General features: G+C 46.5%; 2 protein-coding genes across 4 annotated transcripts in view; both read left to right on the forward strand.

Moving 5' to 3' along the window:
• DCAF7 (DDB1 and CUL4 associated factor 7) overlaps positions 1 to 5,099 on the forward strand; it is a 33,104-nt gene extending 28,005 nt beyond the window's left edge. The window contains exons 7-8 of one of the 3 annotated variants that reach the window (XR_002479725.1): positions 170 to 407; positions 5,000 to 5,099. Coding sequence is in view for 1 of the 3 variants with exons in the window: in XM_021678496.2 (XP_021534171.1) it covers positions 170 to 342 (173 nt within the window). In the remaining 2 variants the exon portion in view is untranslated. Of the gene's footprint in view, positions 1 to 169 lie in introns of all 3 variants that reach the window. The other 2 variants (XR_002479726.1, XM_021678496.2) reach the window with 2 other exon arrangements.
• A 3,919-nt stretch (positions 5,100 to 9,018) lies between these two features.
• On the forward strand, positions 9,019 to 15,118 carry LOC110570387 (translational activator of cytochrome c oxidase 1). Its single transcript, XM_044921628.1, has 5 exons — positions 9,019 to 9,479; positions 10,897 to 11,003; positions 12,374 to 12,501; positions 13,012 to 13,189; positions 13,515 to 15,118. Exons 1-5 carry the CDS (start codon positions 9,197 to 9,199, stop codon positions 13,713 to 13,715), a joined length of 897 nt encoding a protein of 298 aa, XP_044777563.1. The 5' UTR covers positions 9,019 to 9,196; the 3' UTR covers positions 13,716 to 15,118.
• Positions 15,119 to 16,951: the final 1,833 nt, after the last annotated feature.

Genomic DNA, 16,951 nt, shown 5'->3' on the forward strand with positions numbered 1-16,951 from the left:
TCTCAGTTTCTTCATCTATAAAACGGGGGCTTGAAATCAAACCTCCCTGGCTGGGATCTTGGTGAGCAAATGCTTTGTGAACTGTGATCCCTCCACCCTCCCCGAATGCAGGGGCCATTTTCCTCCTTGCCCAAGTTGTGACCTTGCTGCTGGCTTTCTCTGTCACTAGCGGATGATCACCAGGCTCTCATCTGGGACATCCAGCAAATGCCCCGGGCCATCGAGGACCCTATCCTGGCCTACACAGCTGAAGGAGAGATCAACAACGTGCAGTGGGCGTCCACCCAGCCCGACTGGATTGCCATCTGCTACAACAACTGCCTGGAAATACTCCGAGTGTAGCATTGGCGGCGCCTTGCCCACGAGGCGGGGGCTTGTGTGTTTCCTGCCTCTGCCCCATCCCCAAAGTAAGAAGAAGCGTGTTTCTGGTGGCCAGTATGTGTCTCACTGCTTTGCATCACTGTTAGCAGAAGCTGCTCTAGGAGTTCCTGGCCAGTCGTCCCGTCGCCGTCTGCGCCAGGCTCAGTCCTAGTGTGGCGCCTCCTCAGCCCAGGGCCGAGTTTTACAATTTTCTCTCCCTTTCTCTCCTCCTCTGGTTCCTCCATTGAACTTTTCTGTATATTTGTTTGTCAGCTGTTGTGTTAATGAGCACTGCAGGCACTGGCTATGTTTGTACTCCTCTGCCCCAGATGTCTCTTACCTGTCTGCTGCCCGAGGCGGCAATCTGTGTCTGTGTCCTGTTAGCACTTACGTGGGAACAAATACCAATTTGGAGTTGTCTTTCCTCCTATTATCAATGTCTTTAACAAATTTCAACTTTGTATATTTTTTACCTATCAGGCTGATTTTTTTACGAAAAGAACTTTACTCTTCCCGGTTTCTTCCTTTGTCTCATAGTCCACCCCATTAGCACTTCCTCTCTTCCCTCAGTGCCTGGATCTAGCACTGGGCCTTCGACCCCATGAGCAGTTTGCCTTCTTGAATCACTGCCTGACTGCAACGTACCTGACCAGGAGTCCCAGACCGCCTTGGTGCTCTGAAGTCGGCCAGTTCTCTCACCTGTTCTCAGCCCGGCTCTTCTCAAGGGCATTCTGGGCTCCCAGACAGACACGTGAAGCCTTCTGTTACTTCCTGAAGTACCTCTGTCCGACCCCACTGGGACCTGCTGGCCATGTGGTAGGGCTGAGAGAGACAGCGTGTCTGACTTGAAGGGAATGGTTTCAGAAAAGCTGAGCTTAGAGTGCATTTCCATTACCTAGTTTCCGAGTCGGTGTTTCCCTCCAGATGTGAGTCCCAGGCCATTTTCTTTCACGTCTTGAATGATACGCAAGCACAGTCTGTAAGCTGAACTTTGGTATCTTCGATTTGGTTGGTTTACTGTGACTGATGGTTGGCCACTCTTTGAGTGAGAGAGTCCTGCTTGAAAGGCACATAGTCTGTGTGTCTAATCCTGAACAAGATCTTCTTTAGATATGGGAGACTGTCAGCTCCTGGAAGGAGTGGATTAATAGGCTGTGATAATCCCAGGCCGTCAAATAAACAGATAGCTGCAGGGCCAGCCAGTTAAGGTGCACCTGTCACCACCCTCCCACCCCACCCCCCACCCCACCCCCACCATTAGGTGCTGAGCAGTATTGGACTTGCAGGCTGTAGTGTTTGTTTCCGTTACATGAGTGAGTTCCACGGAGAGGGCTTGTGTGTGATTCCGGTGGTAGATGAGTCTTTGGGCAGGCAGGGTTTGGGACATGCTCAGAGTCTAGGGGGACTCTGGTCTAGCATGTTCTGCCACAGGTTTTTGAGCCCCTCTGAGTTGTGCAGCTGTTGAGTAGGAGAGTAGCAGACCTTAAGGCTGGTGGTTTTGTCCACTTGGGTTCTCACCTGCTCTTGAGAAACAAAACAGTTTTGTTCTCCTGGGCCCTTAAACTCTTTTGTTTGAGTCTCCTTTTCCAGAGCAGATGCATTTTTAATCTCCAAAGTCACAGCTCTTTGCTTTACTACACAGGCACTTGTCCAAAGAAAAAGGCTCTTTTCTTAGCGTATCTCCCCTTCTACTTTTTCACTTTCTTACTCTGATTTTGAGGCTCTTTAGCTGGCCATCCACTTGAGGTTGACTTTCCTTCATTTACTACCAGATTTGCACTGTGTCATTCAGCAGTGTAAAGTGAGCAGTTCTTGGTCAGAACCCTCCTCTGCTTGTAATTCTTATTTGCTGGTTCCAGGGTCCTTCTCTTAAGGGTAGCAAGTCTAAGTTGATGGTTGCTTGCTCTAGGAGGCCATCAGGTCCTTCCCCTGGGGAAGGGTCTGAGATGGAGGTCAGAGTGTAGGAGGGGCTGGTCGTCCTGGGGCAGGGCTTAACTGCACTGAGTTCTAAGTTAAGATTCCTTTCCTGATCTGCACTTAAACGTGGTCTGCATGGTGACATTTGTCAACTGGAACTGGAAAACAATCAGGAGAAAAAATTAGTAGTAATTAGAATGTATTTGCATAAAGTTGCTACTTCTCTGGAAACCAGCAACTTTTGGTGGTTTTTTTTTTTTCCTTGCCCTGTGGGCTCCCAGACCTCTCACCCCTCCCTAGGTCCTGCAGTGCGGTCCTCCTCCTGCTGGCATCGACCTGGGGCCCAGGTGAGACTCCCCAGTCTCCCTGAGCAAACACATACACACTCACGGTTGCTGAGATGCCAGTATTTTGAAGTCCCAGCTCCCTTTCCCTCCGTTTCCACCATAGGCCAGGTGGCCTCATGGCTGAGGAGGGGATTTCTGTAGTCTCAAGACTGAGAAAGCCTCTTAGCCAGGCATGCTCCAGGAAGCAGAGATCTGTTGTAGTTGCAAAAGCAAGTGTCTGTTTAATTTGTTCAGGTTTTCAGATTGCCACCCAGAGAGAATGGGCGGGAGGCTCTGGATCTGCTCTCCTTAAGTGTGAGAAGAGCAGTGGCCAGGGCTTCCCTGGAAAGGCCACAGGGCAGCATGTCTGGGCTCTGGCTCTCCTGGCGGTGGCCCTTCCGTATGCTCCTACCCCCTGGGCCGAAGCTGCCTTTGTTTTCCTTGTCTGCTCTGAGGGGACGGAGAGGTGCTAAATAAATTCGGCTTCAGGTTCCTCATCAGAGAGTTGGTGAATGGGTACAAGTCCTTCAGGGGCTTGAGTATTTACACCCAAAAGAGTTGGAACCCTCACCTTCTAGGGAGGAATGGAGCTGCAAGTCGAGGACTTGAAGAGGGAAGATATTTGATCACTGGGTGAGAATTTCTTATCAGAACCAGGATCAGCTCTCAAAGAACTGGTTAAAATTTGGGAAAAAAACAGAAAAAATTGAGACTCCTACAAGGTTTTGATGATAGTTTTGGCTGAAATTTTCGGAGGAGATTTGGGATGTGGGAGAAAATCCATGGTAAGTGTTTCTTTAGATCAAGGGAGAAGATATTAGAGGGCATGAAAGGTCTGGGGTGGCCATGGAATGAGGCTGGGGGCACCGCCTGTGTCAGCCGTTTTGGACCATCCGTCAGGTATCTGTGGCACTGGCTAACTGTGGGGACAGGATGGCAGCTCGGGCAGGGAGCCCCTTCCTGCAGCACTGAGCTATAGGTGATGTTCGGTGGCAACATCCACAGGTGGTGGGCGTCCCGTGGCCATTCCTCATCATGGCTCTCCTTGGTTGTAGGCCTGTACAGAGCAGAGGTTGTAAACAGTCCTGCCGATTTTCCTCCCCTCCCTTTTCTTTTCTCTTCCTCTGGCCTTGCCCCCGTAGAACTTTCTCCCTGCTGCAGCCTGGGCCTCAAGTCGGAGGCGATAAGGACAGGTGGGAGCTGCAGGGTTTACCACACCTGGGAGGGCCATCCCCAGTTTGAGAATGTGGCAGCTTCTTTGCCTGCCTGGCTTGGAGTAAGGGAGACTACTCAAGTAGACGCCTCTCTCAACGCAGATGCTTCCCTTTACTCTCTGCACTCCAGGATGAGGAAGGAAGGTCATGCCTGGCACTTAAGTTGGGATTTCCGAGGGAGGAGAGCTGAGCTGAGCATCACTGTGAGCCCTGGACGAGGCTTTCCGTACTGGCTGGGCCAGCTGCCCCCAGCGTCTCCTATTGCAGAGCCTTGCCCACCTCTCCCACCTGCACCCTCTTCTTCTCCCACGATTGTCGTTGCCGCTGGCTCTCAGAGTTAAAGGTGTGGCTACACAGTGCGGGCCCTGTCCTCTCAGGCTACTTTGTGGATATTCTTTTTTAAGTTTGGAAACGTGCAGGTGCCTTCCCAAAGAGGCTTGGACTGGTGTATCAAACCAGAAACAAATAAGCTAGTGAAAGTATGAACTCAAGAAGAAAGGTATTGGCAGTCGTTGTAATAGCTAGAAAACTTACAAGGACCCACCTTTAGGACAACCCAGTGACTATGGACTTGTGGTGTCTGCCGTTTAAGAGAAATGCTCTAGCCTGGGGTTGGTTGTGGTAATCCAGTGTGCAACGAGACTTGTTGAGCTACAGCTTTGACTCGCTTGAGTTGAGTATGAATCACTTGCTTGGGTTCCTGTGTATTTTATGACCCTGTCAGTGACTTCCCCCCCACCTCCCCCGAGTGTGAACTTGTAGCATGATTGTACAAACCTCTGTGTAGAAAACGGAGATTCCTTGTTCTCTGAGATGTTAAGCTCTAGCCAATCAATTTCTGTCCCCTCTAGCCTAGTATGTCTGAACTTCATTTCTTGTTACATATTTAAACTTTTCCTCTATACTCTAGGTTTTGTGACCTCCCATGGTCAGGTGGAGAGGAAGCTGCCCCCTACGGAACTGTACTATCACCCGTTTTTCTTTTTAAAATATTATTATCACAGGACTGATTGTACACAGGGCTTGTAATAAAATTTTAACACTGTGCTGTGAAACCATAATGGTAAATCTCCATTGAAGGCGACTTCAAAGGCACCTGAAAGTGGAGTGTTACATCTATGACTTTATTTCTTGCTTCCTGAGTATATTAAACCTAATTTTCACCCTTTCATTCTGTTTCAGCCTCCTGTATAAGAAGTACCGTATTTTCTGCCCATCATACTTTGTAATAAAACTTGAACATGTATGGATTGACTGAATTTCTTCTTGTGATGAATTCAGTTCTTCCCATTCTGCCACTGTGGTCCTGTTCCAGAGATACTGGCTGGGGGCTGAGAGTCCACCCCAGCCCATCTCACTATCTGACAGCCGGAGTCATCCCTTTTAATAAAACACAGAGCACCTATTCTGTGTCAGGGGCCATGACCCTCAAGTTGCTTGCAGTCTTCCAGATAAACAATTCCTGGCAATGTTGTGCAATACGGGTGTGTTTAGGCTTACTGGTTGCCCTGAGGAGGAGGTGATCCCCTACGTCTGGGTAGGAGCCAGAGGAGGTCAGGGAAAACTTCACAAGACAAGGGATGTTCAAGCTGAGTTTTGAAGGCTGAGTAGGAGTTCTCTGGGAATAGGGAAAGATATTTAAAGCAGAGAGAACATCCATGTACAATGCTATAGAGGCAAGAAAGAATATGGCCATATTAAGAGAATTATAAGTTGATGTGGGGTTTTGAATGGGGAATGATGGGGAGTGTGACTAGAGAGGTAAGCAGGAGCCAGATCAGGCAGAGTCTTTTGTATGAGACTTTGGAAAACTCACACAGAGGGAAGTCATGCTCAGAATTGCACTTTAGGAGTCAGTGAAGAAAATGCCTGAGTAGGGGGTGAAACAGGGAGGCAGTTCACTTATTGTAATAGGACGAGAAGAAGTAAAAGCCTGACCTAAAGCAGGAGCAGGAGGGGAGGAGAGGACGGGGCATAACTGAAGAGATTTACGAGACAGGGTAGTCAGGATGCAGTAAACTACTGGCTCTGAAGGATGACAAATGATAACTCCCAGACCCTGTGTGTTTGGACACCAGGTTCTGATGACTGGCTAGGGTTTCCAAGTCCAAGCCAGTTTCCTCAGCCTACGCCCCAGCGTGGTAAGATGGAGGAGTGCCTGTCCCCACTGCTATTCAAATGCTCTAAGTCCTGGTTGAATACTCCCTCCGTTTATTTTTATTTTCATTCTGGATTCACACTTAGTCATTTCAAGGGAAGAGAAGGGCAAATTGTGACTGGTTCTGTGAGCCAGTATTTGGCAAGTAACTGCCATCATGTCAGAAGCATTGAGCTGGGGGTGGCAGTAGGTCTGGGGAAAAGTATGTCCTCTAAGAGTTTATGGGGCGCCTGGCCGGCTCCGTCAGTAGAGCACACGACCCTTAATCTCAGGGCTGTGAGTTCAAGCCCCACGTTGGGTGTGAAGCCTACTTTTAAAACAAACAAAAAACCACTTTCAAGAGTTTAGACTCTACGTGGCCAAATGAGCACCTGCTGGCTCTGTTAGAACTGTGCTATATGGTCAACAACATGTATGGGAAATAGGAGATTCCTGTTTTAAGGGGAGCTCTGGGAGAGTCGTACCGGCTGTATTCATCTTGCTAGCCTGGGCTAAGCTGCAGTAACCAACCCCCACATCGCAGAGACTGAACACAACAAAATTTTACTTTTTGCTTATGTGAAGTCCTTCCGAGTTTGGTCAGCTACATCATCCAGAACTTGTGGCCTCCAAGGTTGCTTAGAAGGGGAAACTATGTTAGGAATAGTTTTGCCCATATCTGCCAAATTTAGTAACATGATTCCAACCTAACTGCAAGGACATTTAAGAAAGACAGTCTGCCTGTACGCCTAGGAAGAGGAAATAAAGTGGTGGATAAATAGTTCTGTCTCTGCCACACCCATCAAATTAGCAACCAAGCTCATTGTTAATGATTTCAATGATCCTGAAAACCAGGCTCTAGAGAATGGTTCAGTCATCTGTGAATTTATCTTGAATATTAGCTTAGACAGAAAGTAAAATTCTGCCCTGCTGTTCATCACAGATAGACACATAAAACCAGTTGCAAAGTTAACAGGAAACAATATTTCTTCCAAGCACACCTGCAACTTAGAGTGTTATAAAATTCCCTTCTCTGAGTGACTGCTTTTCTGTTTTTTAATTCACTGAGAAACTTTGTTCTCTAAAATCAGAGACTCCTGTTTGAAATTCTATCAGGGAGAATGAAGACTTGTAGTCTTGCTTGGAGAATCTAAGTCACTCTTGACAGAGAAGCAGCCTTGATTTCCAACCCAGGTATAGAACTTCAGAGCAGGTGTTTCTGAACATGGCACTCCCCATTTAGCTTTGTAGTTTGCACAGAAACTGAGCTCGGTCTGCTTTGCAGTCCAGAGCTGATGTTGACCCACTTCTCATACAGCTCTGTGTTCCGTTGAGCCTATCAAACTCTATTTCATTGAAATTTCACCTAACCTCCACCTTTCCCCACAATCCTATAATAATTATCTTTTCCTTTGGTGAGACACCCCACCATCTTCCGGTGTGGAGTTTTCCTTGTTGGACTGAGTCCGTAGCCTGACTCTGTTGAACTACAGGTTTGCCCTGGTAGACTTAGGCTGCTTGGACTAGGGCAATCTCAGACTTTACTTTGGCCTTCATGCTTATTTGTGCTTATAAATTCCCTTAATTTTCTTTTTGCTATTCAAAGTTACATATTAAACTATATTTTTAAATGACAAAAAAGTAATACTATATATGAATAGCTAGTAAGCACATGAAAAGATCTTTGACATCACTAGTCATGAGGGAAATACGAATCAAAAGCACAATGAGATATCACTTTATACTCACTAGTGGCAACAGCTATAGTCAAAAAGAGGTAAGTGTTGGCAAGGATGTGGAGAAAAGTGGAAACCTCATGCATTGCTGGTGGGAACATAAAATAATGGAACTGTTTTGGGAAATAGTCTGGCAGTTCCTTTCAAAAGATTAAACTGAGTTACTACACAACCCATCAATTCCACTTCTAGGTATATACAAGAGAAACAAAAACATATCTATACGAAAACTTGTATTTGAATGTTCATGACTATATTATAATAGTCAAAAGGTGGAAAAAATCCAAGTGTCCATCAACTGATGAATGGATAAATAAAACATTGTAGCTTCATGGCATTATTGATATTATTTGGCAATAAAAGAGGAATGAAGTACTGATACATGCTATATCAATGAACCCTGAAAACATCATGCTAAGTGAAAGAAGCCAGTCACAAAGGACCACATATTGTATGATTCTATTCATGTGAAATGTCCGGAATAGGCAAACCCATAGAGGAAGAAGTAAATTGGTAGTATCTTAGGACTGAGGAAATTGGGGGAAAATGGAGAATGACTGCTAATGGATACAAGGGTTTCTTTTTGGGGTGACTAAAATGTAAATTGATTATGGTGATGGTAACACAAATCTCTGAATACATATACTAAAAACCATTATACACTTTAAATTGGTGACTTGTATGACATGTGAATTATTTCAATAAAGCTGTTACTAAGACACAAAAAAACAACTATGCTGGACACAGGGGTCCCCGTCCTGCTCTCAAAGAATTTAATACTGTGGCGGAGACAAACATTTTTAGGTAAGTGCTAAGGTACAGGCGAGTATGAAGGATCATGTGAGCACAAAGTAGGGCATCTGAGCCCAACAGGAGAATTAGGGGATGTTTTCCTTTGGTGGAAAATGATGTCCGAACTAAATCTTGAAGGAAAAACAAAATTTAGCGAGGCGAAGTGAAGTGGAACAAGGATCAGCAAAGCCCCAGGTTTGTGTTGAATACAGGAACTTGGAAAAGTACAAGAGCAATCTGATGTTTGTAATATGGCAAAGTACGAGGAGAGTGCCGAGCCCATCACAAAGTAGCTTGGATAATAAACAACAACAATAATAAATTCCTAAGTGAACTATTAGTTAAAGCTAAAAATTTCAGTTGGACTCTAATAAAAGTCGCCCCCACCTCGGCCCGGGCTCTGCACAGGTGCGAGAAAGGAGCAAGTACCGTGCGGCGGAACGGATTTTTCGGGCGGTGGGGACGCGTTTCTGGAACGGACCGGGGAAAGGAAGTGCGCTACATTATCTAAGGCACCCGCGCCCGGCTTCCGCGGGTTTGGTATTAGGACGGTCGCGTCCGGGCTCGGGGCTGGCCTGAGCCCTTGGGTCTCTGGTGACGGGTAGAGGCGGCCGCAGGCTCAGGACCTGCTCGTTTCCGCCTCGGACGCCACGGGCTGACCTTGGCCGCTGCTCGTTGGCTGTTCTTGCTGACCTTGGTCCAGGGTCGGAGCCGATGGCAGCTTGGGCCGCCGTCAGCCTGAGCAGGGTCGCTGCCCGGTGCTTGCCGGGGGCGCGAGGCCCCGGGGTCCGGGCGGCTCTTCTGCCCACCCTCGCGGCTTCCCAGCCTGAGCCCACGGGCTGTACCCCCGCTCTGGGCAGGACGCTGCACCTCACCGCGGCGGTCCCCGCCGGGCACAACAAGTGGTCCAAAGTCCGGCATATCAAGGGTCCCAAGGACGCCGAAAGGAGTCGCATCTTCTCCAAGCTCTGTTTGAGCATCCGCCTGGCAGTTAAAGGTAAGTCACCCGCTGCTGCCCTCTCTGCGCCCACAGCTAAACCAGCCCCCCCCACCTTGGTCCTTCATATCCTTTTCTTTCCCTAATTCCCACTTCATAAACGCTCAGGGCACCTACCTACATTGTATGTCTCCACTCACCTTTCCAGATGCTGACCACCGGCCTGCGTGGCAGGGAGTTGCTCTTAGGACGGTAATGGTAAAAGTGACTTCATTCTAGTGTGTAGCCGGGTACTTCATAGAAACAGACCCTAAGAGTAAGGTCACATGTGTATCTTGCCTGAAGAGACAAATCAAGCCCTCTAGTCCCCTCTGGTAGCACATAGGCTGTGGCAGGGGCATGGAGTAAATCTATTACTGGCCCAGTCTCAGTTTGCTTCATTAGGGTTTCCTAAGAAGACACATTTACTGGAAGGTAAGTTTGCAACCTTGTCTTTTTCAATTGTGTAGCCACTGCAAGAGGACTTTTTTGTTTTTGTATTTAGTGTCAGATACCTATAGGAGTGGAGAAAAAAGTCCTGTAAAAATCATGGACTTTGGGGTCAAGAAGACTTGGTTTCTGTCACTTACTAACTGTATGACCTTGAGCAAATGGCTTAACCGTGCTGAGTTTCAGTTTTCTTCTGTAAAACTCGGGTAGTACCCACTGTATGGTCGTTTCTGGCACATAATAGGCACTCAGTAAATACTAATTTACCCCTAGAACTCATGCCTGATATTTCTCTTGGCTTCCTTCTAAATTCTTGATAATTGAGTGAGATCAGCACTATTGAGTGTTTGTTATAAGCACTGGTAACACAGAATAATGAGGTATAGCCCCTACCCTGAGAGACAGCATGATTACCTGCTGTCATACGAGCATTTCAATAATTACACACAAAATAGTAGAGTCACAGCAAGGGGTATTAATAAGTCCAGGAAATGTTGGTACCATGTTCATCCCTTACCTCTTCATCTGATGCAAAGTGGTATTTGCTGAAACCTAGCAGAAAGACATCCATCATTAAAGAGTGAATTAGAGGGGCGCCTGGGTGGTTCAGTCGTTAAGCGTCTGCCTTCGGCTCAGGTCATGATCCCAGGGTCCGGGGATCGAGCCCCGCATCGGGCTCCCTGCTCGGCGGGAAGCCTGCTTCTCCCTCTCCCACTCCCCCTGCTTGTGTTCCCTCTCTCGCTGTGTCTCTCTCTGTCAAATAAATAAAATCTTAAAAAAAAAATAAAATAAAGAGTGAATTAGAAACTTCTTTTCCAAAATACTTCTCCATATTCCATTTAAACACTGAATAAATATTCTAAATTAACTGAGAGCCAAGTGGTGACTTGCTGCTCTTTTGGCTGGGGGTGGGTAGAATGGCAGAAATCCCTTCTTTCTCCCCGGCTGTAATGAGATGTGTTCACTCACTCTTTTCTCTCTATCTCAGAAGGAGGCCCCAACCCTGAGCACAACAGCAGTCTGGCCAACATCTTAGAGGTGTGTCGCAGCAAGCACATGCCCAAGTCAACGATTGAGGCATCGCTGAAAATGGGGGTGTGTCCTCAGTTTGACTTCTTGTTATTGATCACAGCCCCTCCAGGGCCCATGTCTGGAAGGCCACCAAACACTCCTTAGATTATCAGAGAGACGGATAGCATTGTGGTTGATACCCTCAATACAGAGCCTTCTGGTGGCTCTCTAACCTTGGACATTGGTTATGGGCGTACAATCAGGAATAGGATGAATAGACAATGTACAGAACCAGACGGCCTAGGACTACTCAGCCAAAGTGTGAGGAGATGAGGTAGAAAGAAGGGGCTACAATGTGGGGAATGTTAGATTGAGGAAGGATGTGTTTTTCAGGTATTTATGCCCTAAAGGAGAAGAGCCAGTAGAAAGGGAGACGGGGCATTAGTGATGGTGGGAGGGGCAGGGTTAGAGCCCAGTAATGGGAATTGTCTTGGAGCCCAGGTGAGAGGATACGTCTTCCTCTGGGACAGTAGGAAGGATTTGAGGAAGTGATAAGCATCTTAATAGCTAATAATTATTGAGTGCTTACTCTAGGCCAACCACTTTGAAAGAACTTTGTATGCATTATCTCACTGAATCCTCAAAGCAACCTTAAGTGGAAACTGAGACACAGAAAGATTAGGTGACCAAGTCCCATGGAAAATGACAGAGTTGAAACCAGACAGACTCTAGAACCTGTTCTCTAACCATTATACATACACATGCCTTCATGTGGGCTTTGGTGCGGATAAAGTGGAAGTAGAGGATTTCTCCCCACCTGCTGATCTTTTATTTCCTTTGTGAAAGAAGAAGGAAGAAATTGTCATTTGAGTTCCTGGAAAGGCAGCGGTGCTGGGAGAGAGTGGTGAAGGTCAGATGTGTGGGCAAGGGATGAGTGGAGGCGGCACGGGAGGTCCACTGAGACTGGTCACTAGACCTTTGATGAATTGTTGGAATTTTGTGGCCATGCTATTTTTAGTGGTTCTTATGATAGGGCCCAGGTGTGCTATTTCCTAAAGTGATACTCAGCACCCCAGGGGTAGGAGACTTCAGAGGTGGTTTCATGCGGGTTGGGTGTAGGAGGATGAGTCTTGGTAGGAGTGTGGGGGGTGGTGTGTGTGTTAGATGTGGGATTCAGCTGGGACAGGGAGGAAATGAAACTAGGAGATGACTGATTGTTCAGGGACCAGAGAAACAGACTCCCTTCCCAGTAAGGGGTCGTACTTGTAATTACTTCAAAAGTTGGTCCCAAAGAGCCACTTCTCAGAGATGGGGTGGGGGGGGCGACAATAAAGATTTGAGACCCTAAGCTGTACCCCAGAGTGCCCATCCCATGGAGTCAGTATCTGTGTTCTGGGCTGGGGTGCAAGAGGGAATTGGGAAACAGGAAAATGTGCTCATGTTGTTTATTGCAGAAAAACAAGGATGTTTATTTGCTGTATGAGGGCCGAGGCCCTGGTGGCTCTTCTCTGCTCATTGAGGCATTATCTAACAGTGGCTCCAAGTGCTATTCAGACATCAGACATATCCTGAACAAGAATGGGTAGGTGTAGGTCTGGGGAGAGTGGAAGGGTATGAAGCCTTGAGGTTCCAATTCTTTGCAAGGAAAGTACAGTTGTTCCTGGTGGTGTTTCAAGTTGTAAGCATACTTCATCCTTAGCAGAATCCAAATGGGGTCATTTATTCTCCCTTAATTCGTTCTGTACTAGGCAGGACCCAGAAGACTTGGTCATCAGGTGGAGAAGGGGCCCTTCGTCCCATTTTCCCCTTCTATAGCCATATGATGTCCAGGTCTTAAAATGTAGCACCAAGACTGGAATCTTAAATGATGAGCAACGTCTTTGCATCCCCTAAACTGCAATCAGGGCAGAAAGAAGGGGATGGGGATATGTTTGGATTTTTCCCTTGCCTGGTGGTAGCTGCATATTCTCCTTCAGAAGTATGTATGTCTATATTCCAAAGGCTGGGTGAGAAATAGAGTGATTAGAATGCGGTGCTATGTGGAGCTGAGTGTCTACAGGCGTTCAGTCTGGCGTGTTTCCTTTCCTTTGAGGGGAATGATGGCTGATGGAGCTCGCCACTCTTTTGACAAAAAGGGGGTGATCGTGGTTGGAGTGGAGGACAGAGAGAAGAAAGCTGTGAACCTAGAGCATGCCCTGGAGCTGGCAATCGAAGCAGGAGCTGAAGATGTCAAGGAAACTGAAGACGAAGAGGAAAAGAACATTTTTAAAGTGAGTATGAAGCTTGACGTTTGGTGGACTTTCGAGAGGGTCCTAATGCATTAAGGCGTGCTTCTTTCTGTTTCTTCTTTCTCATGCCCTGGGGTACAAGTGACATAAAGAGTTCACGTATTGCATAAGCATTTATTAAGCAAATACTAGATAGGGCTTACTCAGGACTACTAGAAAGATTCAGAACTCTGAAAACTGTATCTCTGCTATTAAGAACTTAAACACAGTGATTCATACAGTAGTTCCATTCAGGTTTTGCAGAGTTCTGACTGGCTTTATTCTGCTATCTCCTGGCCCCTCACCTCTTGACTTTCTTTTGCCCTAGTTTATTTGTGATGCCTCTTCACTGCATCAAGTGAGGAAGAAGCTGGACTCCCTGGGCTTGTGTTCGGTATCCTGTTCACTAGAATTCATCCCCAACACAAAGGTGCAGCTGGCTGACCCCGACCTGGAGCAGGCCGCCCTTCTCATCCAGGCTCTTGGCAGCCATGACGACGTGATCCAGGTCTATGACAACATTGAGTAACCAGGCTCTATGTGCCCCTGGGTGCCTTCTTAGGCAACTGGCAGCTCATTCTGGAGCACAGGCTTCTGCAGCGACTCTGAGACTGAAGCAGATTGGAGGCCTAGCAGGTTAGGAGGCATAAAACCAAGACATGCAGCTTTGTGGCCAAGGGAATCACCAACTCCGTGGGGCCTCTTTGTCAGCTCTGCTGGTGTCTCAGAGCCCTCCTGGCTGCAGGGTGGAGCCAGCCGGCTAACCAGACTCTGATCTTAGGAAGTTGGCCCTTGTGGGCATGGCAGGTGCCCTGAGGGCCCTTGTACTAGAAACTGCTCTTAAATAATGTGACTGATCTGAGTTGCTACACTCCTGTTGTGTGGCTCTTGAGTTTTCCTGGGTTTTTATCCAGCTGTTGGGATGCTCTTGACTTCCTTTGAAGTCTGTAGGTTTAGTTTCACTACTCCAGTCCCAGCCCTTTTTTTTTTGACCAGAGAAATGTAGCTCTCTACAGGCACCACTCTGTGCTCTAATGCTGGTCTGGTGGCCTAAAGCTGTCATTAATCATGCAAATAGTATTTGTCAAACACCTGTGTACCAGGAACTGCACTTAACCAGGAGCACAAGCTGTTCAGTTGGTGCCCTGTGTTAGATCCTGCTCTAAGACATAGGACCTCAGAGGTCAGACACAGGACTGCTGTCTGCTGGAACTACCCTAGGGCAGTGTGAACTGCTGTGCGTGCATCCTTGTTCTCTTCTTGGGGCCTCTGTGCCCTCCTTCTGCCAGACAGCTTAAGGCTCTAACACAGTAGGAAATCAAGTGCCAATGATAAGGGACTCCCAGGCCCTGCTTCACCCAGGCCCCATGTGTTCTGAGATTGGTCAGAGCAGACCTGTCAGCAGGTTGGACTGCTCTCAGGAAAGGCTACGCCAAGCTGGCTTTGAAAGCTACTTGATCGCCAGAATGCCCGCCCTAGCTCCTTTTCATCCCTGCTGCCAAATGATGCGGCACGGAACTGGAGAGGAAATGAGAGTAGAAGGAGGGTGAAGGACTGAGTCAGAGCCTAGCCAGCTGGGAAAGAGGACCCTTCGTACCTTTGGCTCCTAAGTGTCACTTTTGGGTTTAGAGAGACCGGGAGTGCCAGTCACCTGTGCAGGGGCCTGTCACACATGTCAGGCCTGGAGTGGCTTTTTGATCATTTATTCTCCCTTAATTCGTTCTGTACTAGGCAGGACCCAGAAGACTTGGTCATCAGGTGGAGAAGGGGCCCTTTGTCCCATTTTTCCCTTCTATAGCCATATGATGTCCAGGTCTTAAAATGTAGCACCAGGACTGGAATCTTAAATGATGAGCAACGTCTTTGCATCCCCTAAACTGCAATCAGGGCAGAAAGAAGGGGATGGGGATATGTTTGGATTTTTTCCCTTGCCTGGTGGTAGCTACATAATCTCCTTCAGAAGTATGCATGTCTATATTCCAAAGGCTGGGTGAGAAATGGCTTTTTGATCCCTGTTACTCACCTACTCATAAGTCGTGTAAGCCAGTTCTGAGATCAGAGTAATTTTCCTGAAGGAGCTTCAGGTAAATGAGGAGAACAAAAACCAAATTGGCTGGCTATAAATGATAACTTCAGCTTCTAGGAAAACAGATTACTAATTCCATGATGACTTTAACAGTTGGAGAGCAAAGGCTAAGGAAAGAAAAACCAATGAAATAACCCACAAAATGCCAAAGCATATCTCTTATACCTAATTTCATAATCATGATACCACCTGGCATTCTTTAGTTTTGTTTTTTTTTTTTTAAGATTTATTTATTTGTGAGCGAGAGAGCAGGGGGAGGGGCAGAGGGAGAGAGAGAGAATCCCAAGCAGGCTCCACACTCAGCACTGAGCCCAACGCAGGGCTCGATCTTATGACCCTGAGATCATGACCTGAGCTGAAATCAAGAGTTGGATGCTTAACCAACTGAGCCACCCAGGTGCCCCACATTCTTTAGTTTTTAAAGGAGATAACTCATCCAAATAGTGCACTTCAAAGTTTAAGTGCTGCTTTGTAATTTATAAGATACTTTTACATGTTATTTATTTTATTTTCACAGCAAACCTATAAAATAATCAGGCCAAGTATTTTATGCACAAATGGTCTCATAGCCAAGCAGGTGAGAATAGGTCTAATACTACACCTTACATTGATAGACCTTGGTTTATAAAAATAGTTGTTTTGTAAATGTTTAATATAATTATAATTTGGAAGAATCTGATAATTTCTGATCTGAGAAATCTGCACCAGGAGAGTCTGCTCTGGTAGGGAACTTGGCTATTCATGTGAATAGTCCTCTAATGTAATAGATAGGATTTGCTAATCAGGATTTTTGTGTAACCAGTTTTCTTACAGCAAGGCTTTGAATGGCTCTGCACTGACCCCTGGTGGTGCCCTGCAGTCTTTCCTGTGGCTAATATGGGAAAGGCAGAAATGAAGCCTTATTTGGACCTGTTCTGCCTCTAAGACTGCTAAAGAGACCCTTAGCTACATAGGTTAAATAGTTAAGTAACTATTTAACTGAATAGTTAAGTAGAGAGGATATGCATTATTCTGCCACTAAAAATTATTTTTTGAAGAAATTTTATGTCAGAAAATGTTTACAATGTAAAGTGGAAAACAAAGATGTAAAGCTATGTGTATAATATGGTCCCAATTTTAAAAATATAGTCATACTTTATGAACTCTAAAAGAAAAAGAGTAGAAGGAAGTGTATCAGAATCTCAAAACTGGTTATCTCTCAGTGGTGATGTTATCACTGAGTTTTATTTTCTATAATCATATATTTTATCAGGGGAAACATTTTTAAAAAAAGAAAACTAGTCACATTATTGTCCAGCTAGGGTGACAGCAGGTGAGAGGCCAGGAGTCAGGCATACCTTAAACTCCAAAGAATGAGATCTGGTCTTGGCTTGGCCTTATCTTTGGTCATTGTCTTAGCAGACAAAATCGTTCAGTGCTTTGCAGCTGGCTTCAGCTCACTTTCAAGTGACCTTTCCATGGGATGGGAGTATTTGTGACAGGTTCCGTCCATAGCCTTGACTCTCACAAGAAGTGTTCACGTGGTATGTAGCCGCCTTCCCTTTGCCAGAGGCCCCAGCTAAATCGAACAGGAACCATGAAGGCTCTGCTTCCAGCCCACAATGGAAATTCAGCCATGGCCTGAGTTACTCTTTTGTTGTTTTGTTTTGTTTTACTCTCTGAAACTTATAGCACAACAG

Source organism: Neomonachus schauinslandi, chromosome 15, assembly GCF_002201575.2.
Source record: "Neomonachus schauinslandi chromosome 15, ASM220157v2, whole genome shotgun sequence".
NCBI classification, from domain to species: domain Eukaryota; kingdom Metazoa; phylum Chordata; class Mammalia; order Carnivora; family Phocidae; genus Neomonachus; species Neomonachus schauinslandi.